This window comes from Mycteria americana, chromosome 11 (genome assembly GCF_035582795.1).
Source record: "Mycteria americana isolate JAX WOST 10 ecotype Jacksonville Zoo and Gardens chromosome 11, USCA_MyAme_1.0, whole genome shotgun sequence".
NCBI classification, from domain to species: Eukaryota; Metazoa; Chordata; class Aves; order Ciconiiformes; family Ciconiidae; genus Mycteria; species Mycteria americana.
In genome coordinates, this window is record NC_134375.1 from 24,551,125 (window position 1) to 24,578,797 (window position 27,673).

The 27,673-nt window shown below is 37.6% G+C and overlaps 1 protein-coding gene across 3 annotated transcripts in view; it reads left to right on the forward strand.

The window, feature by feature from the left end:
* ARHGEF3 (Rho guanine nucleotide exchange factor 3) overlaps window positions 1-27,673 on the forward strand; it is a 141,421-nt gene that overhangs the window by 74,318 nt on the left and 39,430 nt on the right. For 2 of the 3 annotated variants that reach the window (XM_075514028.1, XM_075514026.1), the window contains one exon: window positions 871-933. The exons of the other annotated variant lie outside the window; for it this stretch is intronic. In XM_075514028.1, coding sequence (XP_075370143.1) covers window positions 871-933 — 63 coding nt within the window. The remainder of the gene's footprint in view (window positions 1-870; window positions 934-27,673) is intronic. 3 annotated transcript variants of the gene reach the window in all.

The following is a 27,673-nucleotide window of genomic DNA, read 5'->3' on the forward strand; positions in this document are numbered from 1 at the left end:
AAGATAGGAGCTCTGTATGGCATCTGTATGGGGGTTTTTTGTTGTTCTTTAGATTGCTCATCTTTGACTTCTGCAGACTGGAAACTAAATCCCAGCTATTATTATCTGTGAATGCTTATCTCTACTTGACAGTGGAAGACAACACAGCTGGATAAATAAGGATCATGTATTCTGTGACTTCTCTTGTTTCCTAAATCTTCCTGGCCTGGTGGAAAATGCAGAGCTCTGTTAAATGAAATTTCATACTTATTTGAAGGGCATGAAGATTAATCTTGTGGTGAACCTGTGAAATGACATCAGGGAGGGCTCGCCATTTTCTAAACCTAAACCTGAATGTAGAGCAGAATGCAATCACTGGCATCGATATTGAAATCCAAATATATGTTAATTTAAGTCCTCTAGTACATTTCACCTACTATCCTCACTATGTAATATTGACGGTCTGGGAATACTACTTGGTTTCTGAATGTATGTTTTGAAAAATCTAAGTGTAGGCTTTCGACACAAAATACAAGTTTCTCCTTCTGACAGTTTCATTAGTTACGAAAGTTACTATCAAGTGCCAAAGTACAATTTACAATAAGCAATAATTACTCGTGCTTTTAGTTAGAAATAAGTTTCGTAATTGAAGTGAACCTAACTCTTTGTGAGCAGAAAAAGAAACTTGAAGTTACTAATGTGCTGATAAGTAGCATTTGAACTTGCGAAAATAGAGCTTATGTTCACATGCATGGTGATTGTAATGATGATGAGAGAAAATAATTGGCTATATATATATGTGTGTATGATTTGATGTATACCTGTTTGAGGATCAGGCTAGTGGTAGTTGGTACTATTCATCAAAACTGAGCTTTTCATTTTGTTTTCTAGAAGAAAAGAAAACAGAGTACTCAAGATGAAGATACAATCAGTATCTGCAGCCTGGATACAAGTGTGAGTAATTTTGTTTTCCTTTTTGCCTTCCCCCCGTCCCCGAACTAAAATATGGCTCTTATGGGTGCTCTGAAACAAACCCATTCATCTTTTCAGCCGTATTGTTTTCATACATAGCATGAATAACTTGTTCTGCTTATTACTAAAAATTTAAATCCGATCTATTACCGCTTTTCATTTTTCTGCAGCAAAACTCTTAGAGAAAAACAAAAAGTCAGAATGACAGTTTATTCTAAAACAGCAAATCTCTTATTAGTAAATAATTATCAGGATAAAAGGGCGTTGTGAACACAGGACTTAAAAGCAGACCTTTTATCCCATTGCATGGTGCTGTGAGAGACTTTATTTCAGTTATGTCAGTGGTGGTTAATGCTGGTGTTGAGAAGCTGTGTAATGTGATATTAATACAATTGTGAGACCTACGTGTGTCACTGCTGAAGTGATGCACACATCACATACAGCTATGCTATTCTATCCCACGCTTCAGATGTGAAGAAGCCATCAGAACACGTTTTATATAAATTGTGCACTTTTTAATGTGTATGCATTTCCATACAAGCAGACTGTTTCTGACTTGTGAATTTTTTAATTGTTTCTATAAGTAAAGGTGAAATATTGACTCGTGTGAGTTGGTAAAACTGGTTTTATTATTAAAAAAAAAAAAAAGTATTACAGTGCCTGATGTCTGCTTACTTTAAAAATAAGCTATAAGGACCAAACTCTTTCTGTTGATTTTGGTGGATGTTGATTCAAAGTATTAATGAGTGTAATTACACAGTAAACTGCAAGGCGTGTTGTTTTTCATGTAAAGGTGTGACTTAAGGGCACACTTGCATTTATCATTTCAAATCCAGTGAACTAAACTGGATGTAGGAAAATTTACCCTTCCTTCTGTTCAGTGTTTGTGTCATCATTTTCAGTGTTTTGTTTGCAGTCAGCTGTTGAACCAGTTTTCCCTTTCTGTAGACCTCTCATGTAGTATGGAGAGAAAAAGTTCAAAAATAGAGAATAAAAGCTGCTTGTTTGAACAGGTTTTTTAATTTATTAGCAGGTGTCAAACCTAGTGCTGTGGTTTCTTTAACGATCAGATTTTATTTTTGAAGTATACCTGTTCTTTGAAGAAGCAATTACATTTAAGGGTTCGTCTGCCTGGATGGCTGCAGACAAATGCAAGCTCTTGTAGGTGCTTCAGGTGGGCTGGGTAGGATCCAGCACCGTTTGGAGATCATAAACCCACAGTAGCCTGACCTTGTCTGTTGGCTAATATTTTAATGTTAGTTAATCGCATTAGACCTTACATTGGGCCCAACTTCAAAGGAATTGTTATTCCTTTAAAGGAATTTTACAGGAATTGTTATTCTTCAGGGAAAATTCAAAATTGTTGACTAATTATTCTCGACAAATGGATAGCTATTTAGATGCCTGACTCTGATCTGGGATGGAAAATGCTGGTTTTAACTGTTTTCACCTTTCTGGAAAGAGTATGTATTTTATTCTTGTATAATTAAGACAGTTATGTAAAATTCTCTTGTGTAGAAGCTGTTACGCTGCTGTAGAAATGCTTGGATGAGTATAACTTCTGTTTTGGCTAATAGCCAAAGATTTAAATACTGCTTAAAAGGTACAGTTTCTGTTAATAGGTGAATTATTAGAGGAGGGCGATCTAATGTGATCTTACCTCTGAATTTGGCCCATAGAAATACAGACAGAAAGCATAGAGTAAAGTGAGGTTCATGGTTTACTGATAAGCAATAGAATGTCCTTCATTTCCAGCTATTAAATGCTACTTAAAATTTACAAAATGTTATTTCCTTGATACCACTTTTCTGTGTAACCATTGTTATTGGCAAGAGAAGTTAATATAATTATGAATCAGAGAAAAGATAAAGCAATTAACTAAATGTTTCTATGCCAATCTATGAGACAATTACTATTAAAACTATTGAATTTTGATTTTTCATGAAAATATTTGTAAATCCCTACTTTAGAGGGATCTTGTCAATGAAATGTGTGAAGTGCTGTTAAGAAAACTATTTCTGCCGTCTTCAATGAATAACTTCACTACTTAAATTTAAATGCATACTGAAGTCTGTATTCTTAGAAAATTGTAGTTCATGTTGTTAGAAAATATTAGAGAGTCTTCTAGCTGCATTGTGGAATGTTGTAGCGTGAAGGAGCGGTTGGAATCCGGCAGTCCATGGCTGAATACTTTCCTGTAGAAGCATTTTGTTCTGTGCGTGTGCTTAAAAAGCACAAGAAAAGGGAGACATGCTAGAAGATGCTGTTTATACTGGGGAGAGATGTGTCTTTTGTCAGCTTGGGTTTTGCTCTTGGAGAGCCATAACTGACATTCCAAACGATTAGAGATGTTACAGAGCAGAGTTGGCTGCCTTTTGTTCTCATGGTTGTGAAGGCAAATTTCAAAAAGAATCGGTTCATACCTCACAGAAACTAGCTGTGGGTGGTGGTACGCAAAATCACCTTTCCTGACTGTGTTGCTCTCCACTATTCATATACTTATGCCAAAAAAAACCCAGGGGAAAAAAAAAGAAGTATCTAGAATAATCAAAAGTTTGGAACAGTTTCCATATAAGAAACCATCAAATATACTGAAACTTATGACAATTGAAATCAAATATACCAGGGAAAAAAATGGTGGGTGATTAGTTCTATGAAATATGATCAGTATAAGGTTACTCATTCTCTTGTGATTAAGGGCACAAAATGAAACTCTTTGTAGGTTCGTACCACACCAAAAGGGACACTTCTTCACCTAGCATGCAGTGACAGAATCGTGGCACAGGGTGCTCTGGATACCAGAGGTTTGCAGGAGTTCAAAAAGCAGATTGGACAAATTCATGGAAGAAAAATCCATCAAGAGCTATTAGACCGAGTGAAACCATCCACCCGAAGAAATCCTTCAGCTTGCATGCTTCTGCAGTCTGGGGGAGTGAACTGTGTGTTGTCACCAGGCCTTTACTCCGCTTTCACACACGGCCCTGGACAGCTGTTTTTTACCAGTGCTGGAGACATGGTACTGGCGTCAAGAGATCCATCCTTAGCCTGAGCCAGAGCCGCTCCGAGATGGCTTTAATTAGCCCAGTGCACTGCCTTTTTTCCTTCCAAGCAATGACAGTTTTGATATCGTTACATAGCAAGGGCCCTACACTTAGTTGCAGCCTTTGGGCTATAGCATGACAAAAACCTAAATGTTCCGGTTCCTTTGTGTAGCAGCTCTCTTATTTCTTTGAAAAGATGTGCCAAATTGTTTATATCTATATGCTCAATGAACGCATTTATTTTCGAGGGCTGAGAAAATCAAAATTTGAATGCATGTGCTCCCTATTATGAATTTAGATTCTAACTGCGATAATCATATATTATTAAGTCTTTACAGATAATAAATCTCTCAGGCTCTGCAATAAAATTGGTTATTTGTCATTAAACAGAGTATGTATTTAACAAGTAAGCATATTAGACGTTCCTGTGCAGCATACTTCCTGGCTTACAGCATTAGGTGGCTGACTCCGGTTCCGTCCTTCCAGCTCGCTCAGCTGCTGCTGTAAGGAAACGCTGGCAGTCGCGTGCTGCAGCCACTGCTGCACAGGCATCGCCTCGTCTTTGTCCCTGCCAGTGGAAAGATCTGGCCATCTCTTACTCTGCCTAAATTTTCTAATTTATGTAAAGGCATCTGTTCATCACCTTTGTCCAGGAGAGGGTGGGGATGGGAAAGAAAGAGGGTATTAACTCTTTAAAGACTGGAGTTGCGTTGTACCTTGGAAAGCAACATTCATATGGGTCTCCTGCCAATTTACATCATCTGTCTACAGTCTTTTTATAAAAATAGATTTTAATTTTTTTTTTTTAATGACTGACCATTGCCAGACACACCTGTCTTTTCCAGGGGAATAATCACAAAGACAGAATTTCCTTTCACAGGAAATGTTGGTTGGAGCTTTGCTGACTCAGGACAAGGACTGGTAACCTAAGCATGTTAAATGATCTTTGTGTTTGTTTAGTGATCTGGACTGGTATCGATGCTTCAGGAGTTGATAAACTGGCTTATTAAACTGACTGGTTGGTCTTGGCTCATTTTATTGCCAGCTTAAAGAAGTGGATTTGTAAATCCCCTTAATGTCAGATAGTTTGTGATAACTTGTGACAGATGTGGCCAGCAGACTGTGAGGGCTGAGTGCATGAATATACGAGGCCTCTGCAGTCTGAAGTCTATATTTAAATGAGAATGTACGTATTATCCTACATGCTTTTGTCCGTGCTGGCTTCCACCGGAAGGCTTACCTTGTATCGCTCTACACAGTTAACTCAGCCTGTAGTGTGTTTCATGCTTGTGCTCTGAAAATGGTGATATGTTCTGGAGTGATTTGCATATGCATATTGATTTACAGACATTATGTAATTAACATGGCTTACACAACCTTTAGGTTTTATAGGTGTCCTTTTATAGCTTGGAGAGTTGGGACAGAGAAACCGAGACAGCTTTAAAGATCATAGAGGGCTAAGTACTTTTTTGTGTTCAAAACACCCCCTAGAGCTCTACAGTTCGCTCTGTTCCTCCTTGTGCAGACACTGTGTCTCTCCGTACTTAAATTCTGAGCTGCTTCCAGATTTTTTTTCTGCCTGTGCTTTCACTCCTTGTTGCTGCTGCCACTTTTCTTCTTTTCTGATACCCAGACTTTGAAAGTTGGGTCTCCAGTCTGTGCAACCTTCTTCTGAGCCTGCTGGAGTGCTGGAGGAGTGCAAGGGTCTGTGCGCCTCAGTCAGGGGCAGGCAGCCTGTTCTTTCGCTTGCTCTGTGCCTTTCTTGGACACGGGCTATCCATTTAGTTTCTGTAGGGCAAGTGCTCTTTGCGAATTTTGGACTGTTACATCTAGTTAGTATATCATACTAGAGCAAAGTGGTGATGGGCATTGTTATCTGGAGATTTTTGCGTAGAGCACTCAGCAAGGTAGTTAAAAGCAATGTATTTTTGATGGCCATTGCAAAAGGGGTAACTGCAAAGGAGCTGGAATCTTGTAATGGTGATAGATGATACCATGTGCCTCATGAGTCTCAACTCTGTAAAATCGTAAGTAACTTGGAAGGTATCCAGAGCAAAAAGCTGGTAAAACCTAACACAAAACTTGCACTTTTCAGAATAAAATTATACTTATTTAAGCCAAATCCTGTTCAGAAGAAGAAACAGGGTGATGGTGTGCAGTTCTTCTCTGCAATCAGCTTTATGCAAAATTTGTTGTCATCTCATGGAAGTTGCTTTTGTTTCCTTGTTGAGGAGAAGGAACATGCAACAAACACATGATGAACTAGACAAGTAAAACACTTTCATAAAGAAGGTAAAATTCCATACGCAAAGCCTCAGAGGAGTTAGTTATTTTGGTTACGTAGAACAGTTGTTATTACTGAAAATAAAGCTTCCAAATGGTCATTTATTACTGCATTCTGAACTAGAGAAGACTTACTGCTCATCTGTCTACTTGCAAGTTAATAAAATAAGTCCCAATATAAAATACAAACAAAAAGTTACCGAGACTTAAGCTACATTTGCATACACTACATCAGAGTTCATTAATTTTGATTGCTTTTAGTGCTGAGTGAACATTTGTTATGTATTTGAGAGTCAATATAACTGAAACATTCTTTGACCTAATTAAACTTAATTATAAACTCAATAATATTTGATTGCTAAGGTATGGCGAGCTAGCTTTGAAAAGCTTAGAGAGGATTACTTCAACATCAGCTTATCAGAGTTGAGATAATTAAAATATATATTGTATCTGGGTCTTTTTATTTCTATAAACTCTGGTCTGTTGCATGTTCATAGTAGAAAAGGCCTTCAGCTTGCCCAGTAAGACGTATACAATATGTTTGAATTATGCATGACTTTTTAATATTGCTCTATCGCATAGGCGGTCAGTGCTCCATCTGGATTCAGACTTTATTATAAAGTGACTGTTCTTAATCCATTATTAATCCATCATATGATTGTTACAGACTAGACACTGTCTGCTGTTGGGTATTATTTGGAGTAGTGTAATGTCATTTATCTTAAGGCTATGTTTTGTTATTCTCTTGCTATTTCTCATTAAACAAGGCCTACAAGTGCTCTCTTGGAAGAATGTATAAACTGCTGGTTATGCTGCATTCTTTTTTTTTCTGCATTCTGGAATGATCTCAGACTTCCTGTATCGTGTTGCTATACAATTAGTCTTTATTTATGTGAACAGCTTCTCAGAATTTGGCTAATTGTTCCGGTAAGTCTCACAGATTATTCTGGTGAAGACAGCAAATGTGTGATGAAGTTGGACATCTTCAGTACAAATCTGTCTATACAAATATGCCAAATCCTTTGGAAACATGGACCAAACTGTCTTAACAAACTTGTGCAACCGGGAGCTAAGAAAATAGTCTCTTTTATGAATTCACCCAGTTTCTAGAAATTAAAGCTGATCTATTGCTGATCTATATGACCTTAAATGAAGTATGGTTGTTAAAACTAACGTTCTTTAAGGTTTCACTCAAACTATAACATTATCTTACTGTGACTCGCTAGCGTCTATTTGTCTGCTCCTATTTAAATTCATGTACAAGACATAATTTGCATACAACATCCTTGCCTACAGTACAGAGAATCCACTGACCTCAGGGAAATTGTTCCCTTTTATTTTTTTTTTCTTTTCAGAGATTGGACATGGAAGAAAAAAATACTTTGACTAATTAACATAAGGCAAATTCAGTACAACTCTGCCTGTATGCAAGACTATCTGAGTAAGCAATACCTATTATTTAAGTGGGGTCTATAACTGAAAAATGACTGAAAAATTGGGATCAGTGAAGGAAAATGCAGTTTAGGGAGGTAGGCTACAGTCATCTTGTCTTTGGCAAACTCATAAAGCTTTAGGAAAACAAATATTATTGCCAGTGGATCTCTAAATTTATATTTTGTAGAAGAAGAATAGTGTACATGAATAAGCAATGTTTATAATATCCATTTGTATATTTAATACATAAAAATATTTATATACTTAATATTCATTTATACCAGCATGTTAAAAAATTACCAACTAAATGAAAAAGAAAAGCATCAATCCTTCTGAATACCATGTTAAAGAAATTATTTATTCTTTTTAATGAAATAAAAGCGTGACCAGAATGAGCGCTGTGTTCTAGCAGAATTACTGAAGCTGTTGCTGTATCAGCAGTAAGTTTAACATAGGTGAAGTATTTACAGACAAAAGGGGGTGGGCAGAGAGACTTTCAGACATTATTTAAATGGAGTTTATATAGAAGGTAGAAATAAAATCTGCAAACTATATTTTTTTCAGGGAGACAGGAATTGCTTATATCTGCATTAACACACAGATCTATCAGTGTCTGGACTTGATCTTTTAATGGTTGGCGCTTTGGCAGTAGGATTTGTCTTGCCTACCTTTTGGCAGCTATAGCTATGAGTTAGTTATCTAGATTTCCTTTATACTTTTGAGATTTGGATCTTGTTTTGACAAGAACATGTCAGAGAGATCAGCTGAATCTTGCCTCGATACTGTCTGTGAAATGTGTTTTGCGGCAAAGGGAAGATACTACAGCAGAGACTGGAAGTAAAATATACGTACAGGCTCTAGGGAGGTGGTTGGGACCTGTGTGCCTTGTGCAAGAACGCATAAGCTGGTGTGCTTCCGAGCTCATGGTACAGCTGCAGGACTTTGTGTATCCTTTCCTAGGATTCCCTTTTCTAGTTCTTTTTCTCCTCTCCTTCAGCCTATTGGCATGGATGCCCTTTTGAATAGAATAGAATCGACTATTTCAGTTGGAAAGGACCTACCGTGATCATCTGGTCCAACTGCCTGACCAATTCAGCACTGCCCAAGTTAAAGCGTATTATTAAAGGGCATTGTCCAAATGCCTTGTAAGCACTGATAGGCACGGAGCATCGACCACCTCTCTAGGAAGCCTGTTCCAGGGTTTGACCACCCTCTCGGTAAAGAAGTGCTTCCTCATGTCCGGTCTGAACCTCCCCTCGCACAGCTTGGAACCATTCCCACGTGTCCTGTCCCTGGATCCCAGGGAGAAGAGATGAGCACCTCCCTCTCCACGTCCCCTCCTCAGGAAGCTGCAGAGAGCAATGAGGTTGCCTCTCCGCCTCCTTTTCTCCAAACAGACAAGCCCGAAGTCCTCAGCCGCTCCTCACAGGACAGGCCTTCCAGCCCTTCACCAGCTTTTGCCCTCCCCTGGACGCATTCCAGTACCTGAACATCCTTCTTCAGTCGTGGGGCCCAGAACTGCCCACAGTACGCAAGGTGAGGCTGCACCAATGCTCGATACAGTGGGACAGTCCTCTCTTGACCATGTTTGATGCACCCCGGGATGTGGTTTGCCCTCTCGGCTGCCAGGGCACGCTGCTGGCTCCTGTCGAGCCTGCTGCCGACCAGCACCCCTAGATCCCTTTCTGCAGGGCTGCTCTCCAGCCACGCCTCTCCCAGTACCGCTGTATCTGTAGTTTCAATGCTGCTGTACTGAACACGGCTAATAATGGCAGAATCGATCTAGCTGAACGCTTGTCTGGTCCTGTTCCACAGGAGATCAATAACTAATAGGCAGAGTTACTGAACCCATGTGCAAAATAAGGGAAGACTTCAGGGGATTTCTTTCGTCAAAGTACGTAAGCCTATAGTTTGGCTGGCTTAAGTGTTTGAATAGTCTCATTGAAATAACTGCGGGAAGTCAGAGGAACTTCTTAATGCTTGCAGATAGATAAGCCTGTTCAAGCGAGCTTCACTGAATTGCAGTATGATCTGTAGAATTTAAATTCCATGCATCTTGTAAAATCTTTGAAAGATTAGAAGATGCATTATTAAGAGATGTATCTCTGAGGAGGTACATCTGCACAAAAGGCAGCATGTCCACTTGCTATTTATGATCCTGACTAAAAAAGGCAGAGTCAGACTAAACAAGTTACTGTTCTGTTAAGACATGTAACAGTAGAGGAAAAAGTGGTAACACACATTCCAGAGCTAAGGATGATTGATATGTGTGTAAAGATACAATAAACAGTAAAAATGAAATAGAAATGCCTGAGTGAAAAAAAAAAAAAGATAAATTCATTTCATTGTATGCCTTTTCCTCTGCTTTGAGATTCTTTCTTTGTGCAGTTCTTGGCATTCTGCAATCTTTGAGGAGGAAATAAAGCAAGATTTTGTGGGGAACTTGTTGGTTCCTAGAAAACGATTTTTATTCTAATGTTTGGGTTTTGGTTTTGGGTTTTTTCTGATGAGGCGTGCTCAGTATTACTGTTCCTAAACTGAAAATGTGTGTAACTGTGGAGCAAGACATTGTGAAACCCTTTATGGGAATCCAGGGCTGCTTTTCAGATACTGCAAAGCTATCGCTTATACTTTTGCCATCTGTTTTAATTGTTGATCGAATCTTAAATTGTGATAAAGTCTTGGGAGCTGTGGAGGACTTGTGGTACAAAACTGGAAACAGATTATACCAATTCTTAGATTTAGTGGGTTTTGGTGAGATTAACCATGGTCGTGCAAATTTTTTCTTCCCTTGACTGTAACGACAAAAGAGAAGAAAATGAACTAAGGTTTTACCTCCAAATAAGAAATGTTCCATCCAAAAGATCCCTTCAGTCTGTATGCTTTGCTCCAAATCGCAGCACATTACCTGACTGAAAAATATATGAGACAAAGGAGAACTTTATCTTCAGGAAATACAAAGAAATGGTTATTTTTATGACATCTGCACGTGACGCTCGATCTCTCTGATTCAGTCAAAAGTAGTATACGTAAGTGTGTTAGGTTGAAAATAATTAGTTTGGGTAGTAACAGTAGCAAAGGTTAGGTTCAGTTCAGTCTGCTGCCTGGTTATTAACTGAGGGTCCTAAATGAGCCTTGCAACTGGTACTGAGCTCTGAAGCAGCGTATTATGCTGCTTGTGGCAGGCACTCATAAGCCCTCTTGGCCACATCTGCATGAACTGCAGTCCAGCACTTCTTCAGCTACAGCACTTATTTTGTGTATGGTATACTAAAAGTCAGGCTTTTATTAATTTCCTTTAATATCTTTTCTATCCTACGTTGCCTTTAGAACAGTGACTTTATGGGCAGATGGTGGTTAGCAGTGCAGTATTTTCCACTGACTGTTCGTATCTCATTGCAGTGTTGTACTTTGATAAACTGAATGTTATTTTCTTGAATGATGCTGTTTTTCTTTATGATATTCCTCCATGATGGAAAACAGCAATTGAAGTTTGAATTCAGTTTCAATTACTTTTGGGTTACAGAACCAGGCTTGATGTATGCTTATTTTCAACATGGAAAAATTGGGAGCATTTGTGAACAGAAATTAGCCAGATGTTATTGACAGCTATGAAGTTGGATATCCATTAAGAAATGCTTGTGGTGATTGCCTTGATGAAGATTTGCAGAGGAGATGTAGTTACATTTTCGTAATGAAACTGAATCAAGAAACAAGATTTATTGCAGTTTGGCTTGTTTATTTGGAGGTAAAAATAAAAACTGATATTAGTTCTGATAAATACTATAGAATGCAATACTATAGAATGATAAATACTATAGAATGCAATACATTTTCTAAAATTAAATTTTATACATTGTCACTGGTAACTGTATTTTAAATTGAATCTATAATATGGGCCATGCAGACAGAATTTGTAAGAAAAATGAAGGCTCCATGTGAACAATGTGCTGTGTGTGCCCTTAACTCAGAGAATTGAGTTTTTCCAAGTTGTGTTATACTTTGGATTAAAACAGTCTACCTATAATTATTCCATTGGAGAGGGAAAGGATGGCCCATTCGTCTTCAAATAACTGCTGGGGGTGTTTGAAACGGTGACATAGTCCAGTGCTTACTGAAGTCTCCAGTGGAAGTCGGGTCAGGATTTCATTGGATTAGCATGGCTGTGTATTTTAAAGTCCATAAATTTCTGTAACGCCAGCTACATTTTGGCTATGCCTCTAGAATTGACCAACCATAACAGGAAATTAAGTAAGTTTGTACATAAATACACTGGTACATCATAGGGTTAGGATAGGCCTCATGAGGGCATTTGTCCCATCCATCTCTCTGGGTGGTTGAATTAAATGGTAATGAAGTTATTCATTACAGATAGCTCTGCAAGTTTTTTAGACGCTTCTGCTGCTTCTGCAGGCAATCTAGTCTAGAGCTTCTCTGTGTCTGTTGTTAACAAGATTTTCCTAATCACAAACCAGTTTAAGACACTGCCTTATACCATACATGATAGTTCAGATCAACGTAAACTATAAAATCCACTGAACAGATATGGACAGGGGATCCTATACTATGCTTTTCACTGTAGCTGGAACCTACTGATAAGCAAAGTTATTTCAGATGATGCCTTTTGCTTTACAAGAGTTAAAGATGATAATTTTAATGAAGTAAAATGCAGCAATAGTGGATCTTCTGGTTAGGCAAATCAGAGGAGGTACTATTTGTTTCAGCAGAAGAGAAGTTAAAGTAATTTTATCAGTACCTCGGCCTGATTTTCATGAAATACTAGATTATGTCTGCCTGTATCTTCTGAAGAAACGTGTTGTACTAGGTTGGTTTTGGTTTTGTTTTGTTTTTTTTTTTTTTTAAACTGGACACATTTTAGCAGGAAAACCATTATCAAATAACATATTGAGCAAGAACTTAGCATCAAGAAAAACAAAGACGAGCCTCATAACTATAAATCTTACCGGTATGTTGTCAGTAGTAGTACTACTGTACAAAATTTTCTATTAGGTACTTTCTACTTTTGGCTGGTAAGAGTAGGTTGAAAAAAAGTGTTTCACACAGATATTTGAGGTTACATTGTCTACTTGGCTGGTATTTATTCCAGCATGAGCCTTAAGTTTTCTATGTACCCTTCAGTGAACCATCCGACCTCTCTCTTGATGAGATTTTATCTGCAAAATACAAATAGTTACGCTTGCTTATTTTCTGAAGCTGCTTTGTGGCCAAAGTGCAAAAATTTCTAGAGGAGTGTTCTGCACTGCCATTGCCAATGACTACAATTGGAAGGGGTATATACCGCTGCAGGCTGTTAATCAAGGTCATTTCGGTGCAGAATAGTGTGGGAAGACATGAGCAGGTGAATCTTGAAGTTTATTGTGACAGAGAAGTGTAACATGATGTTTCATAAAAGTTTCACCAGTTTTCTCTGGGGGCATCTTTCAATGCCACGGTCATCTTAGATCTGCATAGCAGTGATTTCCTAATTCCTCTGGTAGCCCTTAGGTCCCCTTATCTCTTGGGGAAGAATTTTTTTTATTACTTCTACCATTCCATTGTTACTGTAGCTATGCAATCTGGACAGCTGAAGGATATCTGCTTACAGCTGCTGACTCACTTTGTTGTGCAACTGCACCCTGTTTCCTACGCTACGGTGTAAAGCAGCAAGGCGGGGGAAAAGCCCCCAGCAAATAGAAGCCCAACAAGTGTTGGGAAATGCTCTAAGAGTATTTTACAAAAAATAATACATTATTGTTTACAAGTGTGTGAATGTGTTTCTCAATAGAACATTATGTATCAGCTCTACTGATGAACAAAAATGCAGAAAAAAGAGAATTAAAACTCACAGAGCAAGACGCTTGGTGGTTAAGCTACCATCACTAACATACAGGAGGCTGAGCCAGATAATTTAGTCACTTCTAGACCTACAGGCAATGAGGCTATAATGCACATGGCATTACAGGACCCTACAAGTCTGCCTTGCAAAAACTTGATTTTAAGATTAGACTGAGAATTTTCAAGTTTATTCTGAGCACTGAACTGTCATAAAATCATCCTGCCTGTATGAGGACAGAACAGCTCCAGTGGTAACTTCTGAGATCTTCACAGTTATTTGAACTTGTTAATTTAGGTAACTACAAAAATTAGTCAGAAAACACAGTAATTTTTCTGTGAACCTGCAAGGTGCATACAAGTAGTTTTCATTCACTGAATTCCAAATGTGCAGGGTCAAGTCCAAATCTGCTGCTATATTGGAGGATTGTTTCATTTACTTCCTCTATACTCTCTCCTGTCTTATCTGCTAAATCAGTCATTAGTTGGATTAAAAAGTCTGTTCTTTTAATTGATCTGTTAATTCTTATGGCAATGGTTGTATAACAACCTAGCTGATACTTTTCACCACTGTTCACAAGGAAACTAATACAGCAAGGATTTGACTGTGTCTTAGAAATGCAGAGACTTTCAGCTGCTATTTTTGTGCGTAGAATATATTATTTAAACTGTATATATTTGCATTGTACTGGTGATAGAGGTTGCCCTTTGAGTTTTGTTTGCCCCTAAGAGCTTAATCCCTTCATGGAGGAGGGATTCGCTTGATTTATCTCAGTAATCTGGCTGCTTTAGTGAACATCCGATAGAATTGGAAACTGAACTACAATCTCTTTAAAGCTCTCCTTCCCAGAATGCAAGCAGTTTAGCTGCCAAAGGTACTCCTTTGCACTATTTGGGACTGTATGCCCATTTTTTTAAAGATGCTTAGATAGTGATGGATGCATATATCTGCATAGAATTGTCAAATGTGCTGAAGCATTTAATTTCCAAACTTGACTGTAGGTAACAATACATTTAAATATCTGCTGCTGTGTGCTTAATGGTTCTACTCAATTTTAATTCACTGAGAATGTAATTGACTCTTGTTTTGATTTTCTAAAAATATAATTCAGAAGATGGCAATATTCCACTAGTCTGATTTTCTTTAGCATGCTGATTAAAAACACTTTATGAATTTTTGTGTCTTTCCTCATAAAACTGTTATAATTTGAGATTTTTTTTCCCTTCCAAATTACCTTACTGTGCTTTATTATGTTTGTAAAGAAATGTGAATTTGTCATCCTTATGTGTTTAGAACAAACTCGATTTTAATATATGTAGGGCACGAACCTGATGTTTGTAGCATATTACAGCATAAGTGATTTATCTACTTGATAAAGTAGAATAAAGCATGAAGGTGGTGTTTTGAATATTAAGTTTATTCTACACCAGGTGCATATTACTGAAAAGTTGAGGCAATTTATAATGGTTTAGTTGTACTATTATGTGGATAAATAACTGATTAGGAAAGCTTTTAAGAATTCATATTACATAAAATAAGAATGTGTTCCCGCTGGTGTAACCGTAAGCTGCGTAGATACCCTGGTAATTACAAAGAGTAGCCATAGCATTACTAGAATTACAAGTCACCTGTTTAAGCACAAAGTTCCAATTCTATGATTTTGCTTTTCTGTGTTATAAGCTAGTTTTTCAATGAAATGTAAAAACGGGCTATGTGTTATTTGGCCTTTTCTGAATGCATCATCTTTCAAGAGATCTCATTTGCTTATCTTAGTTTTGAATTATGGGATGTGCAAATAAAAATGTATGATAGTTGAGGCTTAAATATATGACTGTGGTAAAGAGTTTTGGTGTTCTTTGCGTAGCTGTTACTCTTCTGTAAACATTAGTGAAGAACTCTGAAAGTAAATGAAATTAATTGCAGACTTGCAGAAGTGCAGTAATTAATGAAACAAATACAAGCCCTCAGCTGGAGGGGGAGAAGCTGGCAGTAAATTTCTCCTTCCTGTGAAGTTAATGGAATTTCTTCCAGAAACCTTTGATTTCAGCCAGAGAATAGGGACCCTGATTGGGTGAAAATGTTAACAAAGACAAGTTGCAAGTTTTTAATAGGCATATGCTCTTATTTATTACTTAGAGGTATCTTTGTATCAGATCTGTGAGCATCTGAATCAGCTATTTTTGTCAAATGTGTGTCTATTGTTGGGTCTAAAAGGTGGTCAGTGAGGTGTATGTGATGGGATGTAAACAGGATGGGACTTTGGAAGGGGCAAACTGTGCGACTAGATTTCTCATGAGAGCAGAAGCATTCTTGGAGAGTCTGCACTAGTGTTTGTACCTATTAACATTTACTAATTAACCATTAAGTAAAGTTCGGAAAGTACTCATAGGTAGTACAGAGTAGTTGGATGAAGTTTTTCTTACCTTTTTTATGAAAGCTCCACAGTTGCTGCTTAATTAAGCCAAAGTAGTCAATTCTGGGGCATAAAGCTGAGAGTTGTCTGAGCATTGTTGTATTGGAATATGTGTTGTATACATTACGTTATTTATTGTATGCATTGCGTTACTTCTGGGAGAGTTGTTTTCATGTTCTGTTGTTTCTTGCTTACATCTAAAGCATGTTAATTGTGCTCCTTTTGTGACTTTTTGTCCTTTTGTACCATCACTTCTTAGAATAGCCCAGTGACTTCCTGCGCACCGTGTGAAATTTGCTCTGAATTCAAGCACTTTGTGTATTTTGGTGTTTGAAGACATTTTGGTATTAGAGTGGAACCTCTTGCCAGGATAAGCAGCTTTTTATGCCTTTTTCTGCTCGCATGAAATTTTTAACAGTTTATAGATAACAAATTTGCTGCCCATGTCTATGTGGAATCGGCCAAAGAGCTGATATGGAGGCTGGGTTTGTGCCTATCTGGAGTTACGAGACTATTTGTGGTTATGGCACACATTTCTCGTATGAACTTCATCTACCGCTTACCCGTTCTGTGGCTTATTTTCACTGGTTATAAAATGCTGATGAGCTTATTTTTCCTTAGTGATACTAAGAAAATTCATCAGACTTAAGGGACTATATAAAATGTTATTAAAATGGAAATTCTTATTCTGTTATTTCTTTATTATGTGATAGAGCTTGCTTTGCTTGAATTTCAGGACCTGCTGTGGTTGAGATAGTCTTTTGATGTAGGATGCATAGCTGTGAAAGAAGCAAATTAAAAGCAGTTCTAGGAAGTACTTCAGAACAAATTTGTTAAAATCAGTTTACTGCATGAAGCCAATGCAATGGTGTTCCATTATATAGTAAGAAGAAAAAAAAAAAAGAAAAGAAAAAAAAAAAAGGATAAGAGCCATTAGGGCATGGCTGAGATAAGAGTGAATACTGATCTCTGTCTGCCAGGACATTTTCTAGGCAGTACCTGCATCAAATTCTCACTTGATTTTTCTGCATAGAGGCTTTAAAATGTCATGTTAAATGGGTACTTTATTTTACATTTACAGAAGTTCCAAAATATACTAACTGGCCAAAGAGACAGCCGAGAATAATGTGACACCTTTGTTGCCACTGGTCATCCATCATTCCTCTAACTTGTATTTTTAAATTGAGGTGGTTTTTTTTTTTTGTTTTTTTTTTTTTTTTAATGGGGCAGGGGGGTGGGTGGAGAGGAAAAGACCGATAGACTAGGATACCACCTGCGTCTTGGGTGGGTCGTGAATGGGATTAGGTGGCAGCTTTTGCCTAACTCCTCAGGAAGTTAAGATGGTATGCCTCAGGAAAAGTAATTTTCTCCATGGCTTCCTGGGAGGGAGGCATTTCTTTTATTTTCCTGGGTCTGGGAATAGGAAGAGTGAGTGTTCCCTTCCGTGAACTGAGATGCCTCGTTTCCAACATAATTTCTTTAGTAGCAATAGTATAGCTATACTGTCATTCTTACTGTTTTCATCTGACTTCTGGTGGTCTTTATTTACATGAGCAGAAAACATCAATAGTGTTGACGTATTAATAATTTTTCATCATTATTTGATGAAATGTGTTTTCATATTTCATATGAAATATGAAATTTTTAATATTTCATCATTAGTTAAGCAATGAGGTATCTCCTGTTAGATATACTTGCTCCCATTTGTCACTTTTAGTGCTCTTTAAAAAGAACTTCCTCTTTGTGGTGTTCACTGTTTTAAGTAGGCTAAACACCCCTACACGAGAGATGCGGATGAGGACATCTTAAAAGGCAATTCTTAACATTAAACAGACCACAAAGTTTTAAATATAGAAGTGCTGGATGGATTTACTGGTAAACCTCTCATCCTCTAGTTTCCTCTTAGTGACCTTAGTTTAAGAAGCAAAGAATTGGTGCATTCAGCAGTTTAGCTTTTTTCTTTTAATCTGGTGTGTGAGGTCATTCCAAAATGCAAACCTGTATGCAAGTGAGAAAGGAAGGATTGATAGAGCTTTGTAAAACAGTTCCTGTGGTGTATGTAGGTACTGCCACACAGGTAACGAAGCTAGGCCATGTTTTATTATAGCTTGCATAACTTCCCACTTCTTACAAGTACCTCAAAAAAAGCGAGTTAAAATTGTCCATTGGGTAAAGAAATAGGAAATGGAAGTGGGAAGAAATTGTTAATGGCAACATTAATCTTTCTTCTGTTAAAGGATTGTCAGAAAAGCTAAAATGTTATAGCTCTTCTATGTGGAAGCTTCTATATGGACAAAGTAGGTCTTATCCTTGTGGATGATAAAATCTAAGGAAGGAACCATTTATTGTTCTCAGGTTACTGTCATTTCCTACAGCGGAAAAGGTTTGAGCCAGCCAAGCTTGCACTTGTGATTTTGGAGTGGCATCACCTGAAAAGCACTTGAATGGCTTCTTTCTCCTTAATAGAATTATTATTAATAACTACTTGAAGTGGTGTGTATATATAGCAAAACTGAATCAACGACAACTCTGTGAAGCTCTAAATCAGTGCGAGTTCCACCATGAGCAGCAATCACTGGCACTCCTAGGTTCTGGTAGCTATTTATGTGATGTAGCTATAAATTTACAGAACCGTAATTTGTGCTGATTTTTTTATGTACATAGTTTGTGAAGGAATTATCTGCTGCTTTGCAGGTACTCTGTAAGAGCAGTTAAAGCAAAACCCAACCCCGTGTTTTTACTGAAGAAGCATTTTTTAGATATTTCTCAAAAAGAATCTCTCTGAATCTTGACTGAGTTGCTTAATGAAGTGCTGTTCATTACCAAAAGTTGACTGAGGAGAAGAAAGAACGGTTAAAAAAGGCACCATACTAGAAGTACTTTGCTCATAAGCTTTTGTTTAAGTATGCAATCTGTTTAGAAGTATACTTAAGGGCTCCCAGACAGAGAAGCATCGGGAGCCAGGCCAGATTAGGAGAATAGGAGCCATTAGGATAGTGTTCATGATAGACATCTCATTAAGCTGCTGCTAAGGTAAATCTACTGAGGTTTTTAGGAAGAAAAACCACTCAAACGTGTGGAACAGAGAATACAGAATAAGGAACTCCCAAATTCTAAAATTTATTCCAGATATGACTTCTATCCTGAACTCTCTCGCATCATTTTTCACCTGGTTTGAAATTCTCCTTGCTGAAGTAGGAGGCATGCTTTACTGCTTTACAGGAATAGTATAAGAAATTTGTAGGGTATTTTGAAGAGGCAAATTATTTTGGTAGAGGCGTTTGCTTAGAACTTTAGAAGGGAAGCTTCATTCAAGAGAAACAATCCAACACATACAGCAGAGATTCTCTATTGAGTTAAAAAAAAAAAAAAAGGGACTTGCATTGAGACTCTTTCAGGGTACTAGAAATATTCTTACAAGATCTGCTGTTACTTAACAAAAAGAAATGGAAGGAAATGCTCAAAAAATAACTGGGTATTTTTTTAGTGTATATGCCTCCAAAGATTAGGAGAAAGAAATTTTTTTTTTAAAGAATTTTTTTAAATTTCTTTAAAATACGGCAGTTAAATATCTGGCCTCACCTCTGGGAAGGTGGCTTGTGTGGAACACGAAGGGCTGATCAAGAAGAAGGGTTACAGAAACGACATTCCTGTTGTGAGGCAGTGACTACACGGAGCTGACGGCATTCCTGACCCGGGCTTTCCAGCTGAATTAGTAGCTGAAATGTTGATTCTGTGTACTGAGAGGTTCCAGCTGAGACTGTTTGTAACAGCCACATGAATCGTATTGCTTTAGGGAGATTACATAAAATAATTCTAAAACCAAAAAGACTAAAAATGTCGAAGGCTGTTTATTGGTGGGATAACTATTCTTACTGTCCCTGTTTGTTCAGGTAATAGGTTAGGAGCTGAGAGACCTGAATGGTAAAAAGGACTGCTAGAGGCACTGTCGTCCGTTCGTTAATTTGCGTTTGGCTTTACTGTTTTACCTTTCCACATTTTGTAGCAATAAAAGAGTAGTGAAGAAAGCAGCAATGTTTTTTCTATACTGCTTGCCATGTTTAATTTCATGCTGCATTCAAGTATGTGCTGGTTCCCCTTCATTACTTAATTCCAGGCTGCCAATTACAGGAGGCAGCTGAAATGGGATGCTGACACCAGTCAGGTGTGACATGCGAAAGCTATACGGGACTCAGCTGAACAGGAAGGAGTAACACTTTGAGATTTAATTAAGACAAGGTGTCTTTAAAGTTTCTTCCCCATCCCCCTCATCCTCCAGTTATTTCCTGATACATTTTTGGGGCCAACTTTAGCAAGTTTAGGAAGGAACAGGATTAAAAAACAGATGCGTGCTTCCTGAAAAGGACCATTAAAAACTTCCACCCAGTTTCCCAAACAAGACATAATCCTTATCCTATAAGAACTGAATACAGTAGAAAAGAAACCGTGGTCTTAGATATTTGAATTTATTCACATCTGGAAAAATATTTAACAAAATGATCATATCAGAATCTTAAAAACTGTAAGCAAATATTCTCTCTTTGAGATCACTAAAGGAGTGTTTCTTTAGTATTCTTGCTTTTTTCCACTGGTGAATACTGGGGGGAGGTGTTGGGTTTCCTTTGAATTTTTTTTTTTTTTTTTAGTATTATGTGAACTGTTCAATTACTTTTGCTGGTATTGGTCCCCCACAAGCGCAGCTGTTAATTACTAGAGGAATAAGGTCTAAAACAGTAGTCCTGAGATTATGGATGGCAGACAGCACTGGCTTTGAGATCACCTTGGTGTTTCTTGTGGCCATAGGAAATTTAGAAAAAAATTCCTAATTACAAGCCTGAAGTTGTCGGTAAGCACACCACTCGCTTAATATGGTTGTCCATGATCCCTAAAGTTTGGGGATTACCAGTGTAAAATCTGCGTAGCTTTTATTTCCTTGTAGCTTGTACATCTGTACAAGCATGGGTACATCATGGTCCGAAGGCAAAACTGGATTTGTACTGTACGCTTCCGTCAGGTTAGATAGAGGATGAGAAACATTGCACAGTGCTTCTGATGTCGTTTTTCAGCGTGGTGTTTGGTGACGTTTTCCTACTGAGATGGACATGGAGTCCTCATCTTTAAACACCAGAGATGGAAACAGGAAGGATTCATCAGGGCTAAAGATTTCCCTCTTTCTCTTTTTTCTTTTTGCCAGAAATATGCCTCTCTAGTAATTTGTTTCTCTCCGTTACCATTATTTTGGAAAATTGGCAATATCTCACTCAACACTGCTTTCTCATAGTCTGGATACAAATGTAAAAATTGGCTAATGTGATTTGTTGATTGCATTGCACCTTAGAAAGGGTGCAGGGATATTGCAATTCTGACAGAAAGGGTAGATCAGAAGCTGATTAATTTAGAGGATTTTTGCAGCTCAAATGTTGCAGATATTGAGAAAGAATGTGAGGGCAGGAAAGAATGTGATTAAAAAAAAAACCAAACAAAACCAAACCCAAACACCACAAACAAACCAACCTCCCCTCCACCCCCTGAGCTGTTGTATCTTGGGGAAATAATATCGGAATCATAACTGTATTGTAGATATACTGTAGATATCTAAATGCATAATGCAGGAGGAAAAAAAAAGTGCTAGTAGGGTCGGTAGCAGTTGTGAAACAAGTGTACTGCTGCGAGGCATAAGACTGTGCCTTACATGAGATCTACTGCCTGGTTATTGTCTCTTCCCATCTGTGCGAGTAATATCAGACAGGTGATTTAGTTTCATAGAGATCAGGGAGGCTGCTCATGTTCAAAAAGGTCTTTGTAGCTTCTTATTTCAGCTGTTTGGCTTACTCATGTGATGTGGTTAATATATCCTGCAATGACACATTTTAATGCACATCTGCTGTTACATAGCACGTACTGAAATAAATGTAACTTCCTGAACTAACAAAATAGATAGATTCTTATTGTGGTAAAACCCCAATCATTTTGGGAGGATAGATATCCTTTATTTTAATACAAATACCAGATTTAGAGGAAGCAATTACGAACAGAAGCAACAGAAGCAGGTAGTCTCTAAATGTTTGTACAAAAACAAACTCACCAAATTCCTGAGAACAGTATGTAATAACATACCTGCTTTTCTATTCCAGATATGAAGTGCATTCCGATCTTTATTATACAGCTATGCTTTTATGAAGCTGTCCTTTCAGCCTTTCAGTTTTGATTCATCAGTGCAATGGCTGGACATTTCATAGGACTTAAACACGTAGGTTTTTTCTTTGTGGATTATCGTTGCAACTCCCTTAGGTCGTATTGAATATCCAGTCTATGCTCTCCTCCCCTGTCGTGTTTTGTTGTAGGGAGGAATGGAGCAGTGAATTCAGGGAGAGCTTGCGGAGCACACTGAGAACACCTGTACCAGCCAACGTGCTTGAAGTACAGCATAAGGATTAACATTTTTCCTTCTGCTTTATTGCAATGTGTTTATGTGCCAGCACTCTGTTTGCTCTTGCTTTTTCTCCTAATTGTTTTGGTACTTTGATTATACTTTCCTATTCATTATTTAATGATCATATCTGGAATAAGTTAAGGGTACAGGCACTGGAATGTATCATGCTTCTAATGGATAATTATTGCTGAAAATCAAAATGAAGGCCCTGTATCCTGCAGCCTGGGAAGACGTGGGGTTTACCCCTATTGCACCTTTTACTTCCCTTTTCCTCTTTCAACTTTTATATGTGACAGAACATTTTTGCTTCAACCTATGCTAGCAGTTCTGGATTCTTGCAAGTTTGTTTTTGGTTTCTTTGGTTTTTATTTCCCCCTTCCCCTGCGCAGTGATTTTTATTTTTTTTTAATTCATTAGCTCATTGCTAAGTCAGTAAGATGGCTTCCATTGATATCTTCTTCTGGTATCAATATCTCCAAGTTAGCCTAAGTTGCTGATACTCAAATTACATTAAATTATACCAGTGCAGTGTTTTTCTGATATGGGTGAACTATAGCCTGCTTGGAGTTCTGGCAAAACTTCCTTTGATTTCAGGGTGGCCAGGGTTTCTCTTTCATGGTTTGCCCCTCTCTTTAGGTCTAAAAGATATAACAAAACCAAAATTAAAGGTTGTTTTTTTTCTCTGGTTTGGGCATAGATATACTTTGTTTATACTGTCCTTGAAGGTATCAAAAATCAGAAAACAGTTCTTTGTTAAAATGCTTGCAAGCCATTATAACTATAGCAAATTTAGTTACTGAGAAGTGTTACATGATCTTGTTCTCTTCTGTTGTGTAGTAGCCTAGAACTCATACACGAACTCAAATTTGGAGAGTTGAAGAGTGAAATAGGATTCTTTGGGAGGAATTTTTTTATTTAAGATCAATTGCATCTCTACTTAAACTGCTGCTTTTGTGCAAGATGGAAGATTCAGTTAAGTAAAAGGATGTCTCTGGGAATTTCAGTGTGCGGTATTGTGTATAGTTCACTAGTGGGATATTCATAGAACATAGCCTTCAAAACAGAAATTGTTCTACCCATCAATTACGGAACATGTATTAACACACATGAAATTCAGACACAAGAATTCATTTAATGTGACAGTGCCATCTCTTCTAAAATTCTTTTCCTGTGTTCTTGAATGGCATCAGACTCGCCTGAGAAGTAGGTCCTTTTATATGCCCTGTGTCTAGTTTTGCGTATTATTTCCACGTCATCATTAGTTTCTGGTCTTTTCTATTTACAAAGCTAAAATTCTCCTTCAAGATCTTACTATGTTGCATTTTGATTATTGCAACAACCTTTTTTTTCTGACTTTAACAAAACCAGTTTTGCCTTCCATGTGTATAGCCAAATGTTATTACAAAAGCCATTTTCCTAGGTGATCACTTTGATCTTGCTGTGCTGCTCTTTGCATTGCTCTAATGACTTCTATTTTGCATCAAACAGAAACTACAAAGGCTTTTGAAAGGATAGATAAATTATTTATCCCAATCCCACAAATCGTTCTGCCATTGAAGTGGTTCACTCCTGTTCCTGTCTGGTCTAGAATACCAGCCTTTATCCTTAACTTCTTTTTTTTTTTTTTTTTTCTTTTAATCTGTGTGCTTTTTTTCCCCCTGTACAGCTCCATGTTTTCAGAAAAACCCTCCCCAAAAGTTACATGATGGGCAGAACAAATATGACAGCTGTTGATCATCTTGGGCTCTGAAACCAATGCCTGGTATTAAAAGAATAGAGCCTCTATTTTTGGGGGGCTATTTTTTCTGTTTAACATGCATCATAAGAACAAAATAATTTTATGGCTATGGGTTCATATTTAAGTCTCCTCATGTTGTTTTAAAGTCTCTTATGTTAACACTTCACCATTTACTAGGATCTTAAGAGGACAGTATTTGCACGTTTTTGCAGGGATTTGAAGACACAATATTTGACGTCCATATGATTTAAGACCAAACCCAATTATATTAAAAAATCAGAATGTTTGCTAAAACATACGAATATATCATCTTGCTTTTGTGTTCAGTCAGTTGCTACGTTTTCAAGATTAATAGCTGCAAAAATTCTGTTCTGATGATTTTGAGTTGTTTCTTAGCTTTTAAAATAGTAACCAATATTTTATTTGTGGGGGTTGGAATTAATTTCCTAAGACTTTCTTTTCCATTTTCAATTATTGACTGTCTCTGCTGTTTTGGGAAAAAAGTTAGCTGTGGTCGTTAGGGACCTGCCCAAAATTCGTAGTTGTTGGGAAATGGAACACTTATGGTGGATCATGGTTGCAGATTTGATAATGGAGATCACGTAAAAGTAGGATGTACTTCATCTTTTTGCCAGACAGCAGTTTGTGGCAACTTGACCAGAGAGGAGAGAGCCTTCAGAGGTTACAGTTAGCATTCTTGAACTAAGAAAAAAGTAATCAGGAAAAATGTTTCTTATTTATATTTTTCTGTTTCAATTAAAACTTGTTATAGTAACTTCTGTACTATATGGGATTACTTCATTGTGTTTACACTTGGGAAGATAGTTATTTTGTAACTTTAAACAAAACTTTTTCATAACCCGCAGTAAAACATCCGTGGGAACTGCTTCTCGATTCCCTGGTTCTTGATCAAGGGGCATGAACAAAGAAGTTCTGTCCTGGTGTGGGTTGTTGGTGCCTGTGTGAAGATGGCATGTCCCATTTCAACTGTCTCTTACAGATTAGTCACGTTGTTGCTAATGCCACATCATCTTTAAGGTCAGACATCCACAATACAGTTGATACTGGGAGTAGGTTCTATCATTTTTTGATGCATTATCGGTATTTGCAAGGACACTTCTTTCTGAAGCTATGCCATGGTTTTCCTCCCCCTCATAGGGAGAGGATATGGGTAAGAGAAAGAGGATTTCATTTTTTTGTGATCATTTTTGTCTGATTTTTTTGTACAGTATGTCATATCACATGGGAATTGAACAGCATTTCTAAAAAGATTAATGGACCACAATAGTGGAATATTGCAGTTTGGATAATCACTGTGATAATTTGGATTGTAAGGCATCGTGTGATCTGCAAAACTCTATTCAGGACCACATGTGGAGGTTTTCTGCCCTGGGTTGTCAGTGAGTATTGTGGTGTGAAAGAAGGCATCTCAGGTTCGAGATTGCTCTACTGTCGTTGACATACTAGACTGTTCTGTTTGTAAAGCACTTAATAGTCTCACAGTTTTGCTTGACTATCATCACCCTTTCCCATGGATGTCTTGTAATCTCTATCAAAGCATTGTAAATTGCTTAACTTTGGGTCTAGAAGCACTGCTGGCATCTCCTTGGCTGTGGTCTAGAAAAGGGTACATCATGTGCAGGAGAACGTGAAATCAGTCTCAGGGTTTGTGTTCTCAGTATTTATTCAAGAAGCACAGATGTTCTCTTAATTTCAAGATATTCAAATTGGCAAAAATAAGTGACTAGAAGATGAGTAAGAGTGCACAGTTGTTATGGAAATTAATGGGTGGGTCTGGTTTTTAAAATAAATAAATAAATAAATAAAGCTTCTGATCCAAAACTTTCATCCAAAAAACTGAAATGCTGACAGTATTCTTTGGGTATGACTTCATGAAACAACTTAAGTTGACCTAACAGTTTATAGCTATTAGGAGGAGAAAAGTCAGCCTTTTCCCTGTCCTGTCCTTATTCGTACCTGGGCGCTTTTCCACCATTTACCTTCAGTGAGTTCTGGTGCTTTTCTCATGGCACAATAACCTCTTCAGCTCATAAAACCAGCAGAAAAGAAACCTGGCAAAAGACAGTATTGCTGTGGCTTTGGACTGCTGCCTTACCCGTGTGATGAGACGAGTGCTGGAGTTGGCATAAGGTGGCAGGGAAGGACTACACAGAGAGAGAGGGTACAGTGCCAGTGGAAGAGCATGACGAGAGGGAGGAGGAGGAATTGGATAGCGGAGCGGCAGGTGAGGTTTATACTGTTAGGAGTGGCAAATTCCTAATTCACCTCAGCCGTATTGTAAAATCCTATTCTTTGTCAGCATTTTGAGACTTTATTTGCATCTTGAGTACAGCAATTCCCAAAGTAAAAACTCATTCCGAAAGTAATAAAAATAATAAAATATTAATGAAGCGTAGAATGTGATTAACTCAGATAACTTCTCAGGACTGGGGAGAATCATACTAACAGGTAAACGTAGTAAAACGTGTCACACTGACCACAATGAAATGAAATGTATAACAAGGTTTGAAATCCATACAGCTAGGTAAATAAATGAATAGGAACAGAAAACTCAAAAGGCCCAAGTCTTATTTTTTTGCTGCTTTTATTTCTGACCTGAAGAAGGACCTATGTACCTGGAAGCTCTTCTGTTGTTGTTTGTCTTGGGGGTTGTTTGGTTTGGTTGGTTGGGTTTTTTGTGTGTTGTTGTCCCCCCCCTCATGTCCGTCCCCCCCGTTATATAATTAATAATATAATAAAATATATTAGAAAATAATATTTATTCTAGAAAAATTATATATATAGATTTTGATGTCTATATGCATAGACATCAAAATCCTTAACTCCTTCTTCTCTCAGCAGAACTTCATCGATAATGAAGTTTCCAGTGAAACTTTTTGGTTTTGTTAAAATGCAATACGCAGCATCTGCAAGGATGTCCGTTCTCCTGCACTGTTTTTCTATTCCAGATCCTCCCAGCATATCTATAGCATATCCATATATTTTATAATAATATAAAATATATTCTAAAATATATAAAATAAACCGTATGAACCCCAAACTTTGCTTTACATATTGCAGTTGGAGGGGATGGTTGGAAGAACACGCTAAGTGGCGTTTGGCCAGTATTACATGTGAGATCAGTTACAGAGTGGGGAAAATTCCTGTTACCTCTTAATAGAATAGAATTTTCTTCTTGCTCGTATCTAAGCATACACACATATCTAAGCATACAGCAAAAGATTACAAAATACTGTCCTCTCTGTCTTGGTAAACACTTTGCATTAGAGACAATGATTTCTTACAAAGAAATTTGTTACTTAATTCTCCAGTCAGCAGGAGTGCTCTGGAGAGAAATTCCTGCTCCTACACTGCCTGTAATTTAAACAGAAGTATTTTAATTACATTTAATCTCATTTAAACATCATACAAGTGGTTCCAGTAATTTCCTCTCCCTAGAATGCATCTTTCAATGTAAAATTTCAGGAAAGAACGCTACACTTTGGGTCTTCATTTCACCCTCTGCAGAACTTGACTGGCTTTAAAA